This window comes from Eptatretus burgeri, chromosome 10 (assembly GCF_056783735.1).
Source record: "Eptatretus burgeri isolate ZD-2024b chromosome 10, Ebu_testis_v1, whole genome shotgun sequence".
In the NCBI taxonomy this organism is placed as follows: domain Eukaryota; kingdom Metazoa; phylum Chordata; class Myxini; order Myxiniformes; family Myxinidae; genus Eptatretus; species Eptatretus burgeri.
In genome coordinates this window covers 22,826,378-22,850,572 of record NC_140970.1, presented here as the reverse complement: position 1 = coordinate 22,850,572, position 24,195 = coordinate 22,826,378, and the positions used below count along the sequence as shown (strand labels likewise).

The 24,195-nt window shown below is 42.0% G+C and overlaps 1 protein-coding gene across 2 annotated transcripts in view; it reads left to right on the top strand.

Annotated features, from left to right (window-relative positions):
- The window catches only part of LOC147018076 (serine/threonine-protein kinase WNK2-like), a 192,253-nt gene that overhangs the window by 66,920 nt on the left and 101,138 nt on the right, over positions 1–24,195 (top strand). For both annotated transcript variants that reach the window (XM_085897389.1, XM_085897390.1), the window contains exon 2: positions 7,439–7,614. In XM_085897389.1, coding sequence (XP_085753515.1) covers positions 7,439–7,614 — 176 coding nt within the window. The remainder of the gene's footprint in view (positions 1–7,438; positions 7,615–24,195) is intronic.

Genomic DNA, 24,195 nt, shown 5'->3' with positions numbered 1-24,195 from the left:
GGGTTCTGGTGGTTCTGTAATGCTGTGAGGTGCATTTTCCTGGCAGGGTTTGGGTGCAGTCATTCTCTTAGAAGGCAAGGTCAATGCCAATCGCTACTTCATGGTACTGATTGATCCTCATCTTTGCCCCATGTTGTAGAGTGTGATAATACAGTTTATATACATGTACACACGTGGAAATTTACACATGCATATAGTACGTAAAAATGACATATGCAAAGATTTACCTTCAAACAGTTCTTTGAAAGAGGAATTCAAGTGGGAAATTAGCAAAATTCAATTCAAAAATATATCAAGGTACAGAACACAAAATGTTGGTCTACGCCTTCACAGCTAGAACAAGAAGGGCACTCGGACGTAATGCCTGATCCACGAGAACATATCGGGCCCATTACGTTTTTGAAATATCATGCTGTACAGTACGATGTCTGTTTTTGGCCCTATCTCTCAATGGTGAAGAATCACTTAAAAAAATCAAAGAAGTGTCACATCCAGATCCGGAATCAGATCTTCACCAAAATCGAATCAATTTGTCCGTGCCACACTCCCAAACTGTCCAAGTTTCATCCGAATCAGTCCACAACTTTTTGAGATATTGTGCTATATATTAGTTTAGCTCTATCTCTCAATGGTGAAGCATCACTTTATAATTCTAGTCGTCGGATTCGGATCCGGATCTTCACCAAAATCTAATCAGTTCATCCTTGTCACACACCCAACTTGTCCACAAAGTTTCATCTGGATCTGTCCACAACCTTTTGATATCCTGCAAACAAACAAACAAACAAACAAGAAGATGTCGTGCAGAGCATGACACCTTCAAAATCCATAAAACAAATTTAACCTCAAAAATAATTGGTGGTTTAATTCAATGACAAAATATGCAACTCCTCTTCAAAAATATGCAAAAATATGCAATCAAGTGAATCGGATGAAAATTGACAATTTTAGAAAGTTAGCCTGTATTGACCTTTTGGCTTATGTGGGCCTCAAAATTAATTGGTGTTTGAATTCAGTGACCTGAAATATCTGTCCTCTTCAAATTTCAAGTCAATCAGATGAAAATTGCTGATTTTAGAAATACCACCTTCGTTGTTGACCTTGGGCCTATGTTGAACATTTGGCCAATGTTGACCTCAAAACCAATATGCTTCTTCCTTTTGACAAACTCTACCATGTGGTGAAGTTTCGTGAAGATCGGTTTAAAATTGTGACCTGCAGGCGACAAACAACCAGATGACCAGACAGACAGAATAACAAAATTGACTGACCGATTTACTTGAAAAATCTTCGATTTTCCAAGTAACAAACAGACAGAAAGAGGTAAAAACAACCTCTTTCACTTTTGGTGGCGGAGGTAACAAACATTACAAACACGAGGTCGGTTTTTTTATTTGTATTGATGTCGAAGTGAGGGGTTGATTATGAATGCAAATTGCACAAAAACGTTAAACAAAGCGGTGTCCTGTAAAAATCAAATTGCACATTTTCAGCAGATGAGATACCTCCCGAGGAACCCACCGCACGGCACCTCAGGGCCCAACAAAGGCAGAAATGTATGCAAGTCCAATCGATGAAATAAAGCCACTAATGCTGGGGTCTCTGGGTATTTATAAGTATTGTAATGTATCCAGCGATTCATAGGTATCAATAATATGAGTGAGGAAAGTGAAAAAAGAAACTTTATTGGTAAGAAATCGTTGTGGCCTGTTCCAAGTCAAGGAATGGTTGAGCAGGCCAAAAACGTGGTGGCTTCAGACCCCTGCGAGGTAACCCATGATGCGCCTCAATATCCCATAGAGCGAGGTGGTTAAGGATGTTGCCTGATAAAGGATATGATTAAATATGGCCATTAATTATCTTCAAAAGGGGTGTTTTAATTTACCCAAACTGGACCAGACGGCATCAGCCCACATGTCCGAAAAAACCTGCTCCTCTGATCTTGCTCACCCTCTCTCTCTGTTCTATTCACCCTTTCATTTGCTCACGGTCATCTGCCATCTGCTTGGAAATCAGCAAACATTACCATTCTGCATAAAAAAGGTGCAAAAACAGATCGCTGCAACGACAGACCAATCAGCCTTCTCCCAATCATCAGCAAGGTTATGGAATCCATCATCGCTTCACACATCAAATCCTTTCTCTTCTCCAATGATTTGATTTCCAATCATCAATTTGGTTTCAGACCAGGTCACTCCACCTTGGATATGCTGCTTTTGCTCTCCCAACAATGGATGGAGGTCCTCAATGCCGGACATGAAATCAGAACCATATCCCTAGAAATATCGCGTGCTTTTGACACGGTCTGGCACCCTGCCCTGCTCAACAAACTCTCTTCCTATGGTATTCAAGGCCATCTCCACTCATGGCTCGCAGACTTCCTCTCTTGTCGCAGCCAACGTGTGGCCCTAAATGGAGTTCTCTCATCTCCTCTTCCTGTCCAGGCTGGAGTTCCTCAAGGCAGCGTTCTGGGCCCTGTTCTTTTTCTGGTTTTCATCAATGATCTCTTCGACTCTCTGGAAAATCCTCTTTATCTCTTTGCTGATGACTGCACCCTCTGACGTACCATCTCTCATCCCTCAGACCGGCAAGCAGGAGCTTCTTCGCTCAGTACAGATCTGGGTAAAATCACAAACTGATCCAACACGTGGAATATGTCTTTCAATCCGGACAAATCTCACTATGTCTCTCCGAAAGGACCATTTGGACCCCCCCCCCCCATCTACTTTCTCAACATTCCTCTGGAAGAAGTCCTTTCTTTCAAGCTTCTGCGTCTCACTACTATCTGCCATGATCTTTCCTGGGAAAGCCACATTTCCAACCTGGCCTCCAAAGCCAATCACCGACTAGGAATTCTCCATCATCCAAAGTCCTTCCTCGGCCCACCTGAGCTCCTGACCACTTACAAAGCTCTTGTACACAGCCTGATGGAGTACTGCTCTCCCCTCTGGGCTGGTGCTCCTGCCTCCCACCTTTCTCAGCTTCACGCCGTGGAAACCAAGTCATTTCGGATCATTGGCATCTCCCGTGATGAGGCTGAGTCTTTGGGCCTCTCACTCTCTCACCACAGGCAGGTCAGTGGTCTTTCTGTCTTTTACCGTCTCCTCTCCGGTCTCGCCCCCCCCCCCTGCTCTGTCTGCGACTTGTCCCCACCACATTTCCGCAGGGTGCTCAAGGTCCGCCAACAACCCCCTTCTGGTAAAACTACCAAAATCACGAATCGCTGCTCACCTTCTCTCTTTCATTCCTCTTTTTCCCCACCTTTGCAATAAACTCCCTCACTCTGTTCAATCCCATTCTTCCCTCCAGGCCTTCAAAACAGCTGTTCACCACCACCTCTTCTCATCCCCCATCCAAATCCTCAATCTTTTCGACCCCTGTTAATCCACCCCAAACCCACCTCTTTAAATTTCGCTGCTTTCCTTCCTGAAAGTCCCTGTAATGTCCATCTTTCTATTCCCCATGTTCTCTGCTCCATCCCTCTCCCTTCCACAGATCTCCTAATGTCTCTGTTCCCCACTGTTTTGTCCCTACTCCCGCCCCTCTTGTCTCATGCCCCCCTTGCGCTGCGTTGTGTGTTAACTCTCATACGAGCCTCGACAAGGTGTACAAAAAACCCCCAAAAAACACACCCAATTATCACCCATGCATTTCCTTTGAGTTCCCTTCATATGTATGCAAAGTTTCAGGCTGCTAGGTTTCATGGTTTTGGAGTCATGCAGGAAACACACTGACACACTGACATTTATTAGTATAGATATATTACTTGCAGGGTATGCTTACACATTGTAAGCAATAATGATCTGTGCTTCCCCATTGACTCAGGTCACTCACCTGCATTTGTTTTTTTTCATAAATTTATTTTCATTTATTTATATTTTCATTTACGGATGCTTTGTGATGGTTCTGTGATTTTTCCTGGTGTATCGGCTTTGATGTCCATCGGCATGCAAAATCACCGTGCTTCCCCATTGTCAAGGGTCGCTCAACGGAATTTCGTTTTTTTCATTTATTTATTTTCATTTATTTATATTTTCATTTACGGATGCTTTCCAATAGTTCTATTATTCCCCCCCCCCCCTGTGGATCAGCTTCGATGTCCACCGGCACGCAAAATTTCAGCATTCTACATTACGCGGAAGGTACCGAACTTTAATATCAGTGAGTCGGTGAGTCAGTGGTTAAAATGAGCTTTATATAATACTCACGGGATGTGATTACACATTCTAAGCAATAACGAACCGTGCTTCCCCATTGTCTTGGGTCACTCACCTGCATTTGATTTTTCATTTATTTATTTTTATTTATTTATGTTTCCATTTACGGATGCTTTTCCGACAGTTCTGTGATTTTTCCTGGTGTATCGGCTTCTATGTCCTTTGGATAGTAAATAACCGGAGATCACAAAAGAAATGGTACCCATGGAATTTATTAAACCTTTTTTATTTTTATAAGATGACATTCTTAGACATTTGATTTACATGATGCATGATCACTATGGAAAGTTTCAGATGGATATCTTTAATGTCATTGATTTGATTTATGTTGGAGTACATGCTCCGGATGTCGGCCGCTATGCAGCATGCACACTCGGATTATATGGGGGAAATTGTTTATTACTCTGACACATTTGGCTGCAGTGACACATTTGTGATCTGACACATTTGGCAAAATTGAAAGGATTTTGTCAGTTGTTGCTGTTTTGAGATCATCTATGGATTGTGGCCTTCCTTTGGAAACGTTGTCCTTAAGCTTCTAACCCTATACTGTACTCGCTTTGAGTCTTCTTTAAGGATTTTGTTCTCAGGTGGATTTCAACTGAAAACGATTATTCTTTATTTTTCCACGGCATGTTCATAAAATGGAGCTATCTTGACTAAATCTAAATCTGCTGACTACTGTATGTACAAACTCCAGTTTGTGCAGCTGCAAAAAGTAAGAGGATATCATAATATGTGAATGATTTGGGACCAAAAAGTGTCGTCTGCCACACAACCTCATTGTCTATTGCCTTACGATAGCACTGTTAGGGGGGTACAGTTTTGCGGTTGGGAGTGAATATGATTATAATCAGCTCTACAGCCTGCAGCAGCACCATGTCGTCATCATGACGTTGTGCTGTATTGTGACACCTTGGGGGCATTTTGCAGCGTGCACCAGCTTAACAATATTATCCTCCTGCAGAACTGGCCACACACCTCACATTAAATGCTTCTTTAATCTTCAGGACTCTGTTTTTCTTCATTGATGTTATTAATATGCGACAGCAAGAAATATAGCATGCATGAAAAGGCAACTCTACCCATCCACGCAATGCCACCACTCATCTAAACTCTAAAATAACAGCTGACCATGGTGATAGTGACTATGGAGATAGGGAGATAACCGGTGATAATGTAGATAGATAGAGCTCCTTCATGAAAATGTGAGGAGGGGAGAACAAGGTGCACACATTCTCCAATTGGATAACCAACTTCTTTCTGCTCTGATCACTGATCACTCTCATCTCTGAATGAAATAACCAATTGTAACTGCTTTACTGCTCACTGCGTAAGCACTAACTCAACACCTTCCCTCATATCATATGTTTGTAACAAATCGGTCATAGAAGGACCCCTCGTGAAGCTCTGCTTGGCTTATGAAAGTTAAGTCCCTTGAAACGTGGTGTTTCACAACACGCAGGACAACCCTTGTGATTATCATTTGTTGACTCACATTTGCTAAGACACGAGAGTCAGTATGGAATCACTGTTGGTGATGGTCTGAAAGGGACGCAACGATGACGGCCGCCATTTCATGGTGGCACAAAAAACGATTTGTTTGTTTATGATTAAAACCAAACTTTGGGGTACAAGGCACACATTCAGCACTCCCTCCCAAAATGCATTGCTCCACAGGTCTGCAAGGTCCAGTTGCAAGCCTGGTGCCTTGGCTTGAAATAGGAAACTGTTTGTATGTGATTTTCACCAAATTTTGAAATATCAAATATCTCACAGCAGTGTTTCCGTTAATCTTTAAACTTTCTGATTTAAAGAGGTCTTCAGGGAATAATTCTCTGAGGGATAATTTGAAGGCAACATTAGTTTTTTGGATTAGAGTGAAGTACTTCAAACGCATTTTGTGTGTTTCATAAACTGGATTAGTAACAGCTGTTCCATCCTCCGCACGTTAAGGTGAGATAGCAACTGTTGAGAGACGTTTTGGAAGCTTTCGCCGAGATAAATGTGACAGAACAGCACGTACTGCCTTGATGGTGGGATTTCCATTTTCAAATCAAAATAAGCAGTGTAATAACAAGCTTCAGTTTCTTTATGTTTCCAAGTATATTATATTTCTTTTTCAGAACGATTCCGATGAATATGAAGTAATTGGTTGCAGACTTGCTTTGCCTTACTTGGAAGCCTTCTCAGCCTGATCTAATTGAAAGGCAATACCTAACTGCATAGCAGTGTAAAGAATATTTTTGCTTGTGCTTGAAGTTAGAATGTTAGATGATTTGAGTTCACCCTTACAAAAATGTGCTTGAACTCATCCATCCACTTTCTTAAGTGAACTTGGAAATTAAACATTACAAACGTTGGTGTAGAATGCCAGTACCGTCTATACTTCATCCAACCTTTCCTCCTTCCTAAGCTCTTCTTTCATTCACCAACCCCCACCTTTTCCTCCGAATACTCGCTCACCCATCAACTTTGGGCTTATTGACATCAGGTTTGACGCACACAGCTTGTTAGCCTAATTCAGTGCACATGTGATGGAGAGTTGGTTCCACAGCAATTACTTCCCTCAGCACTGTTCCTCTTGTGAAAGTAATAAATGTCTGGCCAGTATTGGTGAAAAAAAAAATACCAGACTTTCGGCTCTCGGGATTTCCAAAGAAATAGTAATGATGACAAGATTATGAGTTCTGTACAACTATAACATTGTTAGGTCTACCTTGATAAGTTGGCAGGATAGCCGAAAGCTGTGCACACTCGCCTGTGACCTGCCAAGCCTGGACTGGCTCTGAGTCCGACTATTAAATAAAATCGACTGTCACCCTGGTGTTTCGCATGCAGGGTGATGTATCAATGTGTGTGCCATCACTCAGATGGATGTTCAACCGGGTGTCCCATCTGCGAGCATTATTGGTGGATGTTAAAGATCCCACTGTGTCCTTTGTGAAGAGTAGGCGAGTTGATGCCGGGACCCGAACCAAATTACAAATTCCTGCCTGCATTGCGAGTGGAAAATGGACTTGTCTTCTTGTTCACACCAAGTTACACTGCAAGCTGCTATCTCAGAGTCTGGTTGCTATGTACACTATTGACAAATTGGCCAGGTGGCTTGCATGTTTCTCATGAATGGCCTTCTTCAGATATGAGGGGCAACCGATTCGAGCTGTACCTTTGTGTTGGTAACTTTGTCCCTAATGAGCATATGTGTCTATAACCCTCAGGACCGCAAGTTGACCCGGAGTGAACGGCAGCGCTTTCGCGAGGAAGCTGAGATGCTGAAGGGATTGCAGCACCCAAATATCGTTCGTTTTTATGACCTGTGGGAAGCGGCAAATGTCAAAGGTCGCAAGGTCATTGTACTCATCACAGAGCTCATGACATCGGGCACGCTTAAGACGTAAGAAAGGGATGAGGTGGGTGTACGTTTTGCTCAAATAATGCTTAAGGTTTTTGCTAGGGTGTTTTAAGATGGACTGGAGCAATGTTCCTTTTTTGTATAGCTTGTTTACATGAGAAAAACACTTCTGGAGAAACATACCAAATGTTTCACGAATACAATAGCTTTGAGGTAACAGATTCACCTTTTAGTTGTCTTGCCTGTATTCAGTTTCGTGTACAGTAATCTGGTGTTCTGCAGGCAGGGCATTGCATGTCAAAGGTTTTCATACTTGCAGAGAGGAGGTTAAGCAGGCTGGAAAGATTCTATGCTATCTTTCAAAAGGAGTAGGCCAGTGTGTGTGTGAGTATCCGAGCCAAATCCAAAATTCCTGCCCTGAACTTTTACAGGGAAGGCAATGGCAAAAAAACTGTACCTTCGTCGTCTATTCTTTTACATAATAGTGTGAATCACAATGAGTACTTGAAGTTCCTGACAGGTCGGTGCAGAGGTAATGCATTCATTTTTGAGTTGTCCAGTGTGAGTGTGATTGCCGACCCGACTATAAACTAACTGCTAATTCGCAGTCAGAACGTGTATCACAAAGTGCGCTGTCCCTCGGGTGGATGGTAAAGGTGGGTGTCCGTTCTGTTAGTGTTTGCTGGTGGAGGTTAAATATCTCGGTGTCTTTCATGAAGAGTAGATCAGCCTGCATCTTGAACAAATTTCAATTCCTGTTAAAATCACCTTTAGTTATACATCAGGCTTGGACAGCTGGTTTGCGAAAGACTTGGGCCAAACTTCCTCTCTGGCCAACCACACAAAAAGGTGGGGATATTTGGGGCCATTAAAGAATGAGTAGTAGTGTTGATCACAGTTAGTATTATAAGTTTAAGGATCATATTAAAATACAGCTTGTGATAGATAGCCTGGTGTGGGTGCAGTGGTTAGGGCAGCGGCTTGGGATCCAAAAGGTCCTGAGTTCAATCCCCGTTGGGCCACTGAATTAATACACCAGGGGGTTCACTCAGCCTGTCATCCTTCCGAGGTCGGCAAAATGAGTACCAGTGTACTGAGCCGGTGTATACCCCGGTTAAATAGGTGTACCATATCCCTGTGTCGTAAGAGGCGACCAGGGTTGCTTCAGGAAGGGCATCCGGTGTAAAACATGTGCCAAATCACTATGCGGATCATACGGATGATCCGCTGTGGCGACCCCTAACGGGACCAGCTGAAAGAAGAAGAAGAAGATTAAAATACAGCTTGGCTGTTTGTCTGTCTGTCTGATCACTTATAGACTTGAAAATGATTTGGCCGATCTCCACCAAATTTTGCAAACCTGCTGGGTGTTCCCAGGGTGAGGTCATGGGCAGAAAATAAATTGTCCGTCCAACCCCCCACCCCTACATATGAGGGTGAGGAGACTCCTTGCAATTTTGGCCTGTGCATGTGGAATAGTGCAGTTGGTTTTACCACTGACCTCCTGCTGGAGAGATGTGGTATTACTACAGCACAAAACTAATTTTCTTCCCCCTACCCCCCACCCCCAAGCACCCCTCACACCTCTTCCGAACCTGCTCCTGGTGGAAGTGGTTGTTCCTAACTGTAATAAATATAGAGATCATGTGAATTGAAATATCTTATTCGAACTTCATTTCAGTCATTCATTTTCTTGGAGGTAAATTATTTTTAAACACTTCCTGCGTTTGAGCTGCAAGTAGTTTAATTTAATCTCAATCTACTCTTCCCGCTGCTATTCCATTATAAGTAGTCGGTATTATTTTCCAGAATTTTGCTCCATCGTAATGCTTTGACAATTCACATCAAAATATTTAATACGAGCCGAGTTGCAAGGAGGGAAGTCTTAAATAGAATCACAATAAGGTGTGGCAGTGTAGCACATGAATGCTGTAGACTTGGTCTATCCATCTTCTGCAATGGTGAGAAGCAATCATGCCACAACAAGCTCGGCTCCACGGAAGCATGTTGACAATCATGTAATAATTGCTGCAGTCAGTGCTCTCGGTAACTCGTGCCCTCACACACTGACTCACGTCCTGAGTGAGTTACACAGGGGAAAATGCTTATGCTGTGTTCACCTGACAGACTTATTCCATACTACTAATCCATGGTCCCAGACAGATTGACCCCCCTGAAGTGCAGTTAAAGTTCTAACTTGCATTCACTCAGACCTCAGCTATTAAAACTTCAGATTTACCCCAGACTAACTCTTCTGTTTCAGCACACCTTAAAACTAGGTGGTGCTGGATCCATAAATACATTTCACTCGGCTCACCATATATTTCGGTAAGTTGTAGCATGTTTCCTATCGAGTTTTTAAAATGTTTTACCTCGGTTATATATTTTTGATTGTTTTATTTTTAGTCGATAATAGATTCAATGCAAGCAATTTATATTTAATGTTAGATATGCCTGGAGTGAAGGCTAAATTGAGGAGAAAGGAGGAGAAGGGATGGATAAATAATTACAGTGGCAAAAGAAGGGAAGGGAAATGAGGAGGAAAGAGGAGGAAGGTGGGAAAGGGTGGATGTACGTATGGAGGATGGAGTCAAAATTCCCCCATTTTTCCACATCTCTAGAAGATGACATCAAACATTACGAAGGTGCCTATTCAGCCACGGTCACTTGTGGCGTAGTTTAGAATACAAAAGCCTAAAGAGCAACAACAGTATTCTGTAATAAAAGAGCAACAACACTACAGTCTCAAAGACAGCGATATGGAATTTAAATGGGATGACTCAATCTAACATGCATCATCATCAGTCTTGTTTACTGGGAATATGATGATGAAGAAATGGATGACGAAGTCGGTCTTGATTGGCTCGTATGATGTTCTTCATGCTGACAAAAGGTCACCATTGCATATTTAGTTTGACTTTTTGCAGAGGCAAGCAGGATTTTTGCATCACCAGATAATATTCTTGAGCTGACATAATATTATTCTGGATTCAGCTGTCATGGACATGATCGGACAAATGGCAGGCACTCGTCATTTGCCCAGTCGTATACCAAGGCAGCTGCTATGGATAAGAGCTGGACTTAAATTTGAGCAGCTCCATATTGTTTCTGCTTGTTTTCTGTCTTCAGAGTATTTTGCAACTACACCAATGGAATCCATAATTCACTCCCAACAGGGACAATAATCGTGATAGTTGAACTCGGGGCATACATTGATCAGTTCCACAGACGCATGGAAATACCTATCCATTCCATCGGGCCTTTTGAATAACTAGGCAGTAAACACTTGAATCTTGTGGATTAGACACCGAGGAGACAACACCTTGGGATGGAAAGTGTTCTTTAAAACGCACCATACAATTTTGGAAAAGGTTTCTTTTGGAACTGCAAGGTCAAATTTCCAATGCAAAGCTTATGTGGGCAATGTGCTGTTAGAATTTTCCAACTCTATCAAATACCTTTTATTTGCATGCTTCTTCTTCTATCTTTGCTTTCTTCATCTTTCATTAGGCAACTCTATATTTTAGCAATTATAAACACCTGCTCCCACCTGGAGTGGCTTGGGAAGATGGGGCAAATATATTTTGTGACTTGGCTAATAATCCCCCTTCTGCAGCAGACATCAGTCAACCACTGGCACGTTTGCAGGCAAAAATCGTAAATTGATTCCTTCCTCCCCCCCCCTCTCGCAGGGGGTTGGAGTGAGGGGGGCAGTTGTGCCCATGACCTGACCCTCGGTCGCCCCAACACGTTTGCAAAATCTGGTGGAGATCGGCCCAGCCCTGTTTTTTTTTCGATAATTTTCAGACATACATGCACACATACAGGGAATTGCCTTATTTAATATCGTAGGATAAATGTGAGAATTTTTTGGTATTGTTCTTCTTTCACCATCTATTTTTATCACTTTCATCCTTGTTCAACTTTATTTTGGTTTATGTCACAGATGTTTCTCTACTTCTCTCCAAATCTCTTCCTATTTGTCACCTCCACTCTGTCATTAATCATTTTACACTTTTACCTGACATCAACAACAATTTTTTTTTAAATTACTAACACATTCCAACATGTTGAAGCAGTATCTTCTGAGTAAAAAGGGAAAAGCAGCAGTATCAATAAGCTTGCATAGCTGAGCAAGGAAATAACGATTTACATTAAATATAAGTACAAATCTTTTAAATTATGCAAAGGAACTGGGTTTCAGGCAGACTGGGGAAGCTTATGAGATAAAACAAAAGTTAGTACAGAAAGAGCAGTGAGATAGACAAACAAGAAATGTGAGTGAATATCCAGCAAGGAATATGAGCAGCAAAGTCCTGGTGATAAAAGGGACATCCAAAATGTTACAAATAACACTTTATATTAACTTCAATAATTGAGAAAGTAGGAAATATTCCAAAATCAATGACTGGTTAAATGATGAGCACTCAGAGAAAGCTCCAAATGGTATAGAGTAGGCATGGCGAACATCCGGCCCACAACATCGGTTAAATCAGCCCATTTGGTGATATTTTGTTTGGTATGTTTTGTAGCTATTATCACTGAACTCGGAAACAAATTAAGAATAGCAACAAGTGTTCCACCCAGCATGGACACTCACATCAAAAGGAGGCAATCTCAGAAGTTACATTAGGTAAGTGACTTAAAAATTGATATTTGTATAATGACTGAATTATTGTCCCCTGCCCCTCCGACGAGGTTGGAGATAGGGGACATGAAAATGAGCTCCGTCCGACCGACCGATCATCTGTCCATGTACTTTTGTGTACGTGATATTTCAAAAACCGTTGAACATTTAGCTTTTATTCAGCACACATTCTGTTGATGATGTGAGAAACGTAAACGATACATGTCTCAGAGAAAAAAGCATTGGGCCGAATCAGCCACATCTGATTTTCCAAAGAGAATATTTGGAAAAAACGGTCATTCTTTTTCAGTTTTCCACTACAACAAATTCCTTTGGGTTGAATATTCTGTTCAACAAGGTGCTGTGTTCTGCTTTCCCTGTCGTCACTTCTACTCAGAAAAAGGCCACGCTGAGCGTTCATTTATCAAAAAAGGCATGCAGGACTGGAAGAAATTCTCAGAAAAATTGTCTAACCATGCCATCTCCCAGGTTCATTTGAAATGTATGGAAAAGTGGCAATGCTTCAAACATAGCGAAGAAACAGGATCAGTGGCAGTGCAGCTTTCATAAAGTCATCAAAGCACTGTTGAGAGAAACAGGGATTACCTCGTAAAGGTTTGTGACATTGTCAAGTTACTTTCAAAGCTTGGCTTTCCGTTTTGTGGGCACAATGAGGGAAAGGAATCTAAATTGAAAGGGAATTTCCTTGAATTTTGCGATTTCTTTACAAAGTATGACGAAACTTTTAATAAAATGCAGGCTAATTATTTTAATTGCACAAGTCCTGAATTTCAAAACGAAGTGCTACAGATCTGGGCAGATTTAGTTCTCAAAGAAATTGTACAGGCAGTGAATAACACCAGGATTTTTGCTATAATAGTAGATGAACCCGGATCGTTTAAGACAGAGCAGCTTTCAGTTTGTATCAGATATGCAGCAAACATCAAGATCAGAGAAAGGTTCCTGTGCTTTGTAAATTGCTCATTTCCCCAAAATGCAGAAGGCATTTATACTGCCATAACGAAAGCTTTGGAGATAAATGGATTGCAAAATGTGCTGATAGTTGCCCAATATAACTCTGGAACTCTATCTTCTCACATCTTCCCAAACACTTATGACCTTCCCCTTTTCAAAAAGCAGATTTTTTATTTTCTCAAAAACTCTTAGATTATTCTCTCTTTCCTTACTGTTCTATCAATGCAGTTCTTTTATTTAAGGCTTGGCCTCAATGAGGACTATTTAGTCCGTGACTGAAGCCTTCAACATTAAAAAAAGAAAATCTTATGATGGTGCTGCGGTTATATCAGGACACGTAACTGGAGTTCAGCAGCGAATGAAAGATGACCATCCATTTGCAATGTATGTATATTGCATGGCACACAAACTCAACCTCGTCCTTGTGAAGTGCTGTAAAGTGAGTCATAGTGCTATGGGCTTTCTAAATGTAGTTGAGAAATTGTATTCAGTGTTTGCGGAGCCAATCAATCATCAGATATTTATCAACATGCAGACAGCATTGGGTCTAAAGCAAAAAGATGTTGGGCAGGTAAGTGTTGAAGTGTTGACATTGCAGTGCCAGACGAAGAGACACATCACTTGCCAAAAAGAAAAATAGCAGTGAAACTCTTGGCAGCTCTTACAGACTTCTTTGTCCCAACAACTTTGGGTCAAAGAGAGCATGTAGAAGCGGCAACAAATGCACATGAAGCACCCGCAACTGTAACCCAAACTCAAAAAATATATGTGGTATCAGCAGTTGTACATTCCTGTTTTGGATGCTGTAACTGAAGAGTTAGAGAGACGATTCCCAAAAGAATCAATGGAAATTGCTGAAGCATGTGACTCATTGTTGAGATGTCACAAAAATGGCATTCATCTACATCCACTCTTGCAGAAATATGCAGACCCACTCAAAATAAATCCTTCGCTTGTAGCTGCAGAAATGGACCTTTTTACCAGCATGGAATCTGTTGTTACCCTTCAGAGATTTCAGCAAGAATTGTCTCAGAGAATGTGCCCAAACTATTACAAGCTCATCCAGTTAGCTCTCACATTGTCAGTTGGGATGGCCACTTCTGAACAAAGCGTTTCTGCAATGAGACAGATTAGAAACTGGTTGCGCTCAACCATGGTGTAGGAAATATTTTCTTCACTGGCTCTTCTTCACATAGAAGGTGATTTAACTGTGAAGCTGATTCCAGAGGACATTGTGGCCATTTACACTAATCGAATGGAAAAACGATTGCACCTACATCAGTCATTAAGGTAAGAACAGCATTTATATTAACATGTTTATGTATGGCAGACATGATTTATAAAGTGCTCGTAAAAAAAAAATTTATTCAATAATTTGTTGTTATGCAAATACAGTATTGGCGGTGGCTGCTAAAAATGTCAAATAATTAGGCTAAAACAAAAAACAATGGTGATTAAATAATGAATGTAAACTGTATTTGTGATTTCATGTACACTGGAACTACATTAACAAATGGTAATTTTGGAAGTCAGACTTCGCTTCCCATTATTAATATTAAGCTTGTCCCCCCCCCCCCCAAATAGAGAAGTCAAACTACATGGCTTTCATATTGCAGATATCTATTCCTCATGACATTATCTCAACCTGATTAGATAACAACTGTGATTGGCTGAATTATGTTGCCGTGGCAACCATCTCGGTAACTTGGCTTGTGTATGCCATATTTCAAAAACCGTTTCAGATTTAGCTTTCATGTAACACAGATCTATTCCTCATACCACCCAAAAGGTGGGGGACCTAGAGTATCAGCTTCTTGTTTTAAGTATTATTTTAAATGTACGTATATGACTTCCTATGTTCCCTTTGTTCCAGTAGTATCAAGAATTAGGATGTTTAGTGACATCACAATCATTTTTCTCAGTGCAGTAACAACATTCTGAATGATTAATTACATTACTTATCTGCATATGTGTTGTTTAAATTATTCACACATCACTCGAAGCATATAAGCGGCCAAGTGCAAGTTTAACAATAGCTGTTGTGATCCTCTGACTAGGAAAGGTTCACCCCACCTGCAGCAGAGGAAGCCAGAAATTGGTTCAGATGTCTGTGAGTAGATTTGTTGACTTGCCCTTCATAGCCAAAGACAGCCGTTCACACGTGATATGTGAAAACCTGGGACCATGGATTTGTAGTTTGAGCTGCAGCCTACACAACAACCACACTTTGAAATAGCAAGCATTGTAACGTGGAGTAAAGGACAATGTTAGAAGACCCGACCACTTGCTAACCACAGTTTAAGCAGTAATTTGTTCAAGGTGCTGGTGGTAACTTAACTACTCTTTGTAAAAGATACTGTAAGGTCTTTAACATCCACCAATAAATTCAAGCTGACAGGATACCCAGCCGAGCACCATCTGAGGGATGGTGTACTTTGTGATAAAATGCTCTGCCTGCAAAGCACCAATCCGACATGAGTTTATAGTCAGGTTGGAAATCGAACCTAGACAAGACAGCTCAATAACTTCTGCAGCAATCTGTTGGACACTTATAATAGTCACTGTGATCAACACCATTCTCTAAAAGAGGATTAGTAGGAACAGTCCAGGCATTTCATGAGCAAGGAAAATTCTGGGTAGTTTGCCATTGCCTTCCCAGTAAAAGTTCAGGGTGGAATTTTATAATTGATGGTTTGGGTTGGCATTCAAGTAGACTGAGTGCTATGACCGGTGTCAGAAACAGGGATGAGATCACTATGTCTTTATTCATCCTTCTCGCCCAACAGAAGGGTCCCAACTTCATTTATGGATAACAATCATTTGTCCACTTCGTGTATATGTTGTCAGTGCTGCACATCAGGACTCATGTGGACTGGCCTGCACAATCTCCATACTTAAATTTCAATTGAACATGCTTGGAACATCCTATGGAGGTGTGGTTGCTGTTTCCAAGTCTTCCCACAGTCTCTTGATCAACTGGATGTGGCCCTGGTCAAAGAATGATGCAACGTCCCACAGCAATGGTTGGATCATCTGGTTTGGTCAATGATCAGACGTGTAAGCTTGTATTATAGTGAATGGTAGTCATACAACATAAAAGCCATCACTGCCAATATAAACTTTATTTTTTTGTCAGGAGTGTATTACTTGCATACACAAAAGTGTGACTTCTGAGCTGCCACCTTCCAGCGGAGGGAATGCATACACAAAAAAGATAGCTCAGAGGTAATGAAGTTACCTTTAGGCTCTCCCGGCTTGATTGCGGACCCAACTATAAACTTTTGAACTGGTGCTTTGCAGGCTGGCCACTGCATTAAAATATGCACCGTCTGTCGGGTGGGATGCCCACTGGCGTTGTTTGCTGGTGAATGTTGTCTTTTGTAAGAGTAAACCATTATGTGATAGCCAACTCCATGAGGTGCTCGGCTGACTCCACCTATGACCGGGATTAAAAGTTGCTTCTCCACCACATAATTAGCTGTTAGAGGCGGTCAGCCTCGTGAGAAGTCTGCGAAAGAAGAGGGAGCCATGGAGATATATAGATGTCTGCCACCTAACCTTCTTTCACAATCCCATCCTTTATTTTTGTTTTATACTGTACTTGGTTTTCAAAGTAGTGAAATATTTCAGAACTGCTTTCTTGCTACAACAAGGACCTCATTCTTGAGTATGACACAGTCAATCATTTCACCAATTTGTGGAAATTTTGTCACATCTTCAATGGATTTTATCAATTATATATTAATGAGTATATTTACTGCCTTGGAAACTGAGGTAGACATGACCGTTTTGCTCTGATGAAGGGCTAATTCGCGAAATCAACTGCATCTCATTTCCCACAACAGTAAACATTCTCTTATCAACCTTTAATTGATAATAAAGTTGTTTAACTTGTCCACCAACACATGTCACGGATTTTGTGAACCAAAATTAAAGCGTTCACGGACACCAGTATTCTTCTAATTTTATGTTTGACAATTGAATGACTTCATTATTCTGCTCTGAGTTTTGTGCTATTGTCCCCTTCATGTGTTTTAGTTCACCCTGCCCTCCCAGGATGCTTCCGTAACACACATTCAGCTAATATTGTAGTGCATAGCTTCTTTACCACTATTACAGTTCAATGTATTGGAGGATCATTGTGAACGAGTTGCATCATAAATGGATATACTACGAGTAGTTCATGAACATGTGAGTAGATAAAATTACAACTTCATGAACATCATGCTGTTGGCTTCATCAATGATAAACAAAAAAAAGATTATAATATTGTTTTTTTATTGTATTCATAGTCTCAACTTGTGCAAGAGCGAGATCCATTCCATGTAGCTAGGTACATGGAACGGATCAGGATGCAACAGGACAAAAAGAACAGTAGAGAGGGGTGGGGGTGGGGGGGGAGGGACACCAACAGCAGAGTTGAAGACCAAGATAGAGGGACACTTGTACAAACAATGGGTGTGGGGAGGTATTAGGGGCAGGAGAGGATACATCGGGTGGACAAGATGGATACATTAGAAGGAAAATCTCAAGAGGGAAAGCTGTAAATTTTGAAGGAGGGCTTTGAGTGGGGTTAGGGGAGGGGGGGTATCGAGGAAAGAAGAGATCATGGTTTTGGATTGGGTATGGTCTAAGATGATGGTCTTGAAGATCTGAAGGGGAAAATGAGATTGAAGAGAATGTGGAAGTTGATTCCACAGGCAGGAAAGAAAGAGGAACAAATGCACGGAGGTGAGCAGTGATTCTGGATTTTGGGAGTTTCACCAGAAGGGGGTTGATGGTGGACCATGTGAGCCCTGCAGAATCTTAGGGGGACAAATCATGGAAAGAGCAAAGGGTGCAAGACCAGAAAGGTGGCAGCAGAAGATGGAGAGACCACCGACCTGTCTGTGATGGCAAAGTGATAGGCCCATAGACTCAGCTTCATCACGCGAGATTCCAATAATCTTGAAAGCCTTGGCTTCCATGGTGTCAAGCTGAGCATGATGTGAGGCAGGAGAGCAAGCCCAGAGGGGAGAGCAGTACACCATCAAGCTGCGGATGAAGGCCTTGTAGATGGATAATAGTTGGTGTGCCATGAAAGGACTTTGTACGATGGAGGATGCCCAGTCGGTGGCTAGCTTTGGAGGCCAAGTTCGAAATGTCGTTTGCCCAAGAAAGATCATGGCTGATAGGGAGATACAGGAGTGATTGAATTTCCTCAAGATCAGGATTGTTAAGAAAGTAGATTTTGGGTTTGACAGGCCATCTTTTCAGAGAGGAATATGAAGTGTGATATATATCCAAAAAGTCACGGGTCCACGTACTGGGTGGTGAAAAGGTGAAGAGTCACCAATGAAAATATTTGTCAGGATTCAATTCCAAGTGTTCGACCATCTTGTGATTTTATTTTTGTCAAGGTCAAAGAGAGGGAAGAGGCTGCAGCCTGTCTATCTGAAGGATGAGGGATATTACAGCAGAGGGTAGAGTAATCAGCAAAGATATAAAGTGTATTTTCCAGAGTCAGAGAGGTAATTTATGAAGATCAGAAAAGGGCTGGGCCCACAACACTGCCTTGGGGCACTCCAGCCTCGACAGGGAGAGGAGATTAAAGGATTCCATTGAGAGCCACACATTGTCTATGAGAGTAGTCACCAATCCGTGCATGGAGTTGGCCTGAGATGCCGTAAGCAGAGCGTTTAGAGAGCAAGGTGGGATGCCAGACTGTATCAAAAGCACAATATATGCCCAGAGAGATGGCCTTGCCCTCCTGTCTGACATTGAGGGCTGTTAGCTATTTTCCAAGCAGCATGTCCAAGGTAGAGTGAGCTGTCTGAAACCCAAATTGGTCGTTTGAGAAATCTTCTTCTTGCGTATGGTAGCTTGGCTGCCGGGGTAGATATCATTTCTTGGAAGCACGACGGTGTCGCTGATGCAATGCCCCTCTACCAGTATACACTGGCACTCATTTTGCTGACCTCAGAAGGAATACAGGCTGAGTCAATCCCCTGATGTATTAATTCAGCGGCTAATGGGGCTTGAACTCAGGACCCTAGGATCCCAAGCCACCACCCTAACCACTAAGCTAATATCAGGCTTAACGTTGGAGAAATGAGAGGATTTCATATCAACTATGACGATGTATTCCACGACCTTGTGATGATTGTAAGTAAACTGATGGATCTGTCATTAAGGGGATCAGTTTAATTGTGTACCATATCCCTGTGTCGTAAGAGGCGACCAGGGTTGCGTCAGGAAGGGCATCCGGCGTAAAACATGTGCCAAATCACTATGCGGATCATACAGATGATCCGCTGTGGCGACCCCTAACGGGAGCAGCCGAAAGAAGAAGAAGAAGAAGAAGAAGAATAAGAAGAAGATGTAATCCAGTGATGTTCGCTAATTTTCAAGCAGTTGGAAAATGACATAGGGCAAATGATAGGGCAAAAAGGGCAGAGAGAGGAATTGCAAGAGCAGCAGAGCAGGTTTTTAAGACATGTACCAAAAATTTCTCGACAAAAATTGTTTTTTTTTATAGAAAATCAGTCCCTTGTGGCATAGAAGTGCAGAATCATTACGAAAAATAAATGTGATTGGTGATTTTGCTTTTTGGTTATACGATAAATTGGTGTCGATGTATAAGAGTATATATATATAAGAGTATATATATATATATATATATGTATATATATATATATATATGTATATATATATATATATATATATATATATATATATATATATATATATATATATATATATATATATATATATATATATATATATATATATATATATATATATATATATATATATATATATATGTATATATATATATATATTGTTACGAATTCGAGCCCGCCGGCGTGCGAACTGCCGCTTTCCACTAATAGTAGCAGCTCGCCCACCGGACGGACAATTCAGTCGTGACCTTCCGGAGCAACGCCCGAAGCCTGTCACAGGTGGGTCTTCAACCCCACCAAAGCCTAGCCAATTTTCTACCCGTGCAGGATAGGGTCAATCGCCGAATCTCGATATACCTAAGTACCCGCGCGGATAGCTAACCGGGAGACCGTACCTCGGCGCAGGTCGGCTTGGGACACAAACCGCTTAAGTGGTCCGTTCCGTTCTGTAGTGATAACCGAGCGGGTATTATCGCCCGACCTCACCGGATCCGTTTCTATTTAACGGGTGTTTAAAACCCCAACTATTATTCCGCGATGCAAGATGGCATTCCAATGTGGTGAAAGGAGGACGCGACGAACGGGGTACATTCACACAAACACATTTATTTCAATCCACATATACAGTCAATTATGCAGGTATGGAAGCAAACAAAGTCAAAGCACTACAACCGGCTATAAGCAATTTATGTACAGCCACTTAACAGTTTTACTTCACAAGACACGGCGCCATCAGCATTCACACAAAAGCAAGGAAAAGACCCCCTCAAAGACAAGGGGGTCAGACTGGACCCCTTAGGGTCTTTATGTCCAAGGAGCTTGGTTGACCGAAGGAACTCCAAGAGGCTGCCGCAGGTTACCTCCACCCTCGTGGTGATGTGCTTGGGCGTCCCTCTTGGACCCTCTCCAGCTCCTCACCGACTGACTTCCACTCGCCTCTCCACTTGCTTCTCCTCGACGACCCACCACTCGGTTCTTCTCGACGACACACACACATTTCGCTGCGTTCAGCGCTCGCTTTTATCTCCACGGCCCTTGCCCCTCCTCCTCGCCCCCCTCCCTTCCAGCACACGCGCGAAGCTTCCAGCAACAGGGCATTTTCCTCGGCGAATCGTGGTTTTTCGTTGAGTACTTCTGTAGGCGATCGTTGCTTCCTTTTCCGCACGTGTTAGCCGTTGGGGGGGGGGGGTGAGGCCGTCGTCCGTTCTCCCCCGATGAATGCCAGGCTTCTCGCAACCGTGCTGAGGTGGAAATGCGGTGGTGGTGTGGTTGACGTTATGGTGGCGTGGCTGGCGTTTTGTGGTGGTCTTGGTGGTGTGGCTGGCGTTCGTGGTGGTCGTGAGGGTGGTGTGGTTGGGCGGTGGTGGTTAAGGTGGTGTGGTGAAGGCGGCTGTTCGTTGTTTGTGGGGATGTTGGTGGTTGTGGTGATCGTGGTTGTGGTTGGTGGTGCTTTGTGGTGGTGATGGTGGCGTGGTTGGCGTTGATCGTTATTTGGGAGCGATGTTGGTTGTTGTAAAATAACGATAGGAAAAGAAAAACACTATCTCAAAGGATCACAGCCCTGTGACACGAATAAATCCCATTAAACAACGGTGGGGAAATCGAACTGAACACAGACTTATCGATCTAACTGAACTACAGACCTTTATGGTGTTCTGCGAGTTTCCACAGCCATAACAATATATATGACACACCATCCACCCCCCCCCACTCCCCACACCACCTTCTTATTTTTCCAGACTCCCCACCCCCCTCCCTCTAACATTTCATGACCAGTATCCAGGACTGCTTTGATCCAATTTTCTCAGATTATGGCATCATGCTTTCTACTCTTCCAATAAATCATTTAACTTCCGTGACTTTCCACACGGTCCACTTATAAGTTCTATATTTGGTCATGCAAGAAGATATTCTCTCTCCTCTCCTCTCCTCTCTTTGATTTGCTTTATCTTTCACTCTCTCCCCCTCCCGATTTGCCTCCCTCCTCCAGGGGTTTTTCTGCTTTGGACAAACACTATGTTTTGGTGTGTAAATAGCTTATCATGGTGTTTCATGGCCAGGACACACCTACCAGAAGTTAAAATTATTACAACCACAAACAATTCAGTCAATTCCATCCAACATTCTTTTTAAACTGTCACTACAGGTTGCCCAACACAAGACTGAAAAAAGATTTGGAGGAAACCCGATGTCCTTGAGGCATTCTATGCTTCTCACATCCACCATCGACTAGCTCGGCCTCTCGGTAGGCCAGTAGCTAGGCCGTAATGACCTTTAGCTAATAAAGGTGCTTAAATGGGTCTCTACGCATAAATGATGCATCCCATTGCCTATCTGATTTTTCTAGCCATCAGATTATATATAGCTTGTGTCTTGGGGTCCCTGACACCATTACGGCACAATTGTGACCTGTATTCGACAACAGCCCCATTCCTAATGATCGCTAGCATCGTTTAATACTCGCCTGAGGGAAATCTGGAGAAGATTGGACATATACACGCGTATTTACACATGGGCGTTGTATAATCTCAGTCGCTGGTGCGCAAACCGGGCAGTGTATAGACTAAGAGTCACTAGTCCTCACACCTCCCGGAAGGAAAATTATTATAATCACAAACAAGCCGGTAGGCGACATGGCTGCTCGCTCTAGATGGAAAGCTGGCCGACGCGACTAGCCGATATTCATGTACATGCTATCAATCAATTTAGCACAATAAATATTATTATCACAGCCCTCTTAGTTTGCGCCCAGAAACCCGCCTTGTGAAATTTCAGGCATGTTTCAAAAGAGACTCTAACAAATGGCAGCCCTGGTAATTCCATTTATCTATTCGCTAAAGATTTTTTTTTTTTATATGATGCTGTAAGACATTCTCCGAGGGCACAAAAAAAACAGGTCCCTCGGAGGTCCAGTTTCGGAGGTATTGATTTTTTTGTACAGTCCACAATAAGTGCACGATGTACAATAAAGTATTTTAGCTGTTGCTTAGCAACGGAGGTGTACATAGCAACCATTCATTTTTGTGTACATGCTAGCCACATTGTACACATTTCACCCAAGTTTCATCAAAATCAGTCTCTTTCTCTTCGAGATATTCGCAATTAACCGTTTCTGAAATGTTCGACATGTACTCGCCCAAAACCTATCTTCTCCTACAAATATTTTTTGTTAGGGCTGCAAATTGGTATGAAGGGAGCTCGATAGATTGCGCACAGAACTCTAAACTTCGATTTTTCGATTTTTTTTTTGATTTTTTGACCACTTTAAAGGGCCGTTGCTAGGGCCCGGGGTCCCATATTCGAAAGCACACGATTCCCAGAAATATTGGTCCTACCTACCAAATTTCATTGGAATCGGTTGAGTGGTTTAGCCCCTAGGCTTGACCAAAGTTTCGCGGACAGAAAGATGGAAATGTCCAGAATAAGGGTGCTCTAAGAACAGCCAATTAATGAACCAATTCCATCCAATGACAATTGCATAATATTAATATTGACTTTATTACAAAATAATAATAATGATATTAAAAATAATAATCTACCATATAAAACACAATGTGTGTCGGTGGAGAAATGTGTGTCGTTGGAAAAAAACCACAATGTGAGTCCTGCAGAATCTTAGGGGGAGAAAACATGGAAAGAGCAAAGCATGTAAGACCAGAAAGGCGGCAGCAGAAGATGGTGATTCTGTCCCCGACACCATTACGTATTTGTACAAAGTAGTATATAAACAAATACACAAGTATTTCTTTGTGCGATGTCTGTCCCCCTTCAAAAGGATGATTTAAGAAGGGTTTTAAAGGCCAAGCTTTTAACACGACTCGTGTGTTCACTTCGGTCTATTTTTTTCAGGATAAAAAAACTCAAAAAACATTTTCTATTAAAGAGTAATTACATCCTTTCTTTTGGAAATGTAGACGGTGACTTGCAACTGGGCCTCAGTGATGGTGTACAGAAGCGTTTTAAAAAAAAAAACAACAATAAACATAATGTGCAGGGAGGTGAAATTCACTGCACATGATGTGTAACACGTGCAGAGTAAAACGAGTGTTCATTTACATGCATGTGATGTCTCATAAATAAAGAAGATAGAAGCACACCTAACATTCGGCAGAGGCTTTCAGGTTTTGGCATGCTCACGAGGCCTGTACCGTCGAAATGAAAGGTCCCAGAAGATAAAGAAAATAGGGTAAAATTTGCACACGTTGTCTTTTAAATTAATGCTTTTTCTTGTTTCAATACATCATATCTTCCAGTCTGAATATTTCAAATAAAATAATTCCAACCCATCATTTTTGACAGGCTTTCATACGAGTAATGGTCATAATATGCATGGCTGAGTCTAAAGCATCATTGGCTAAG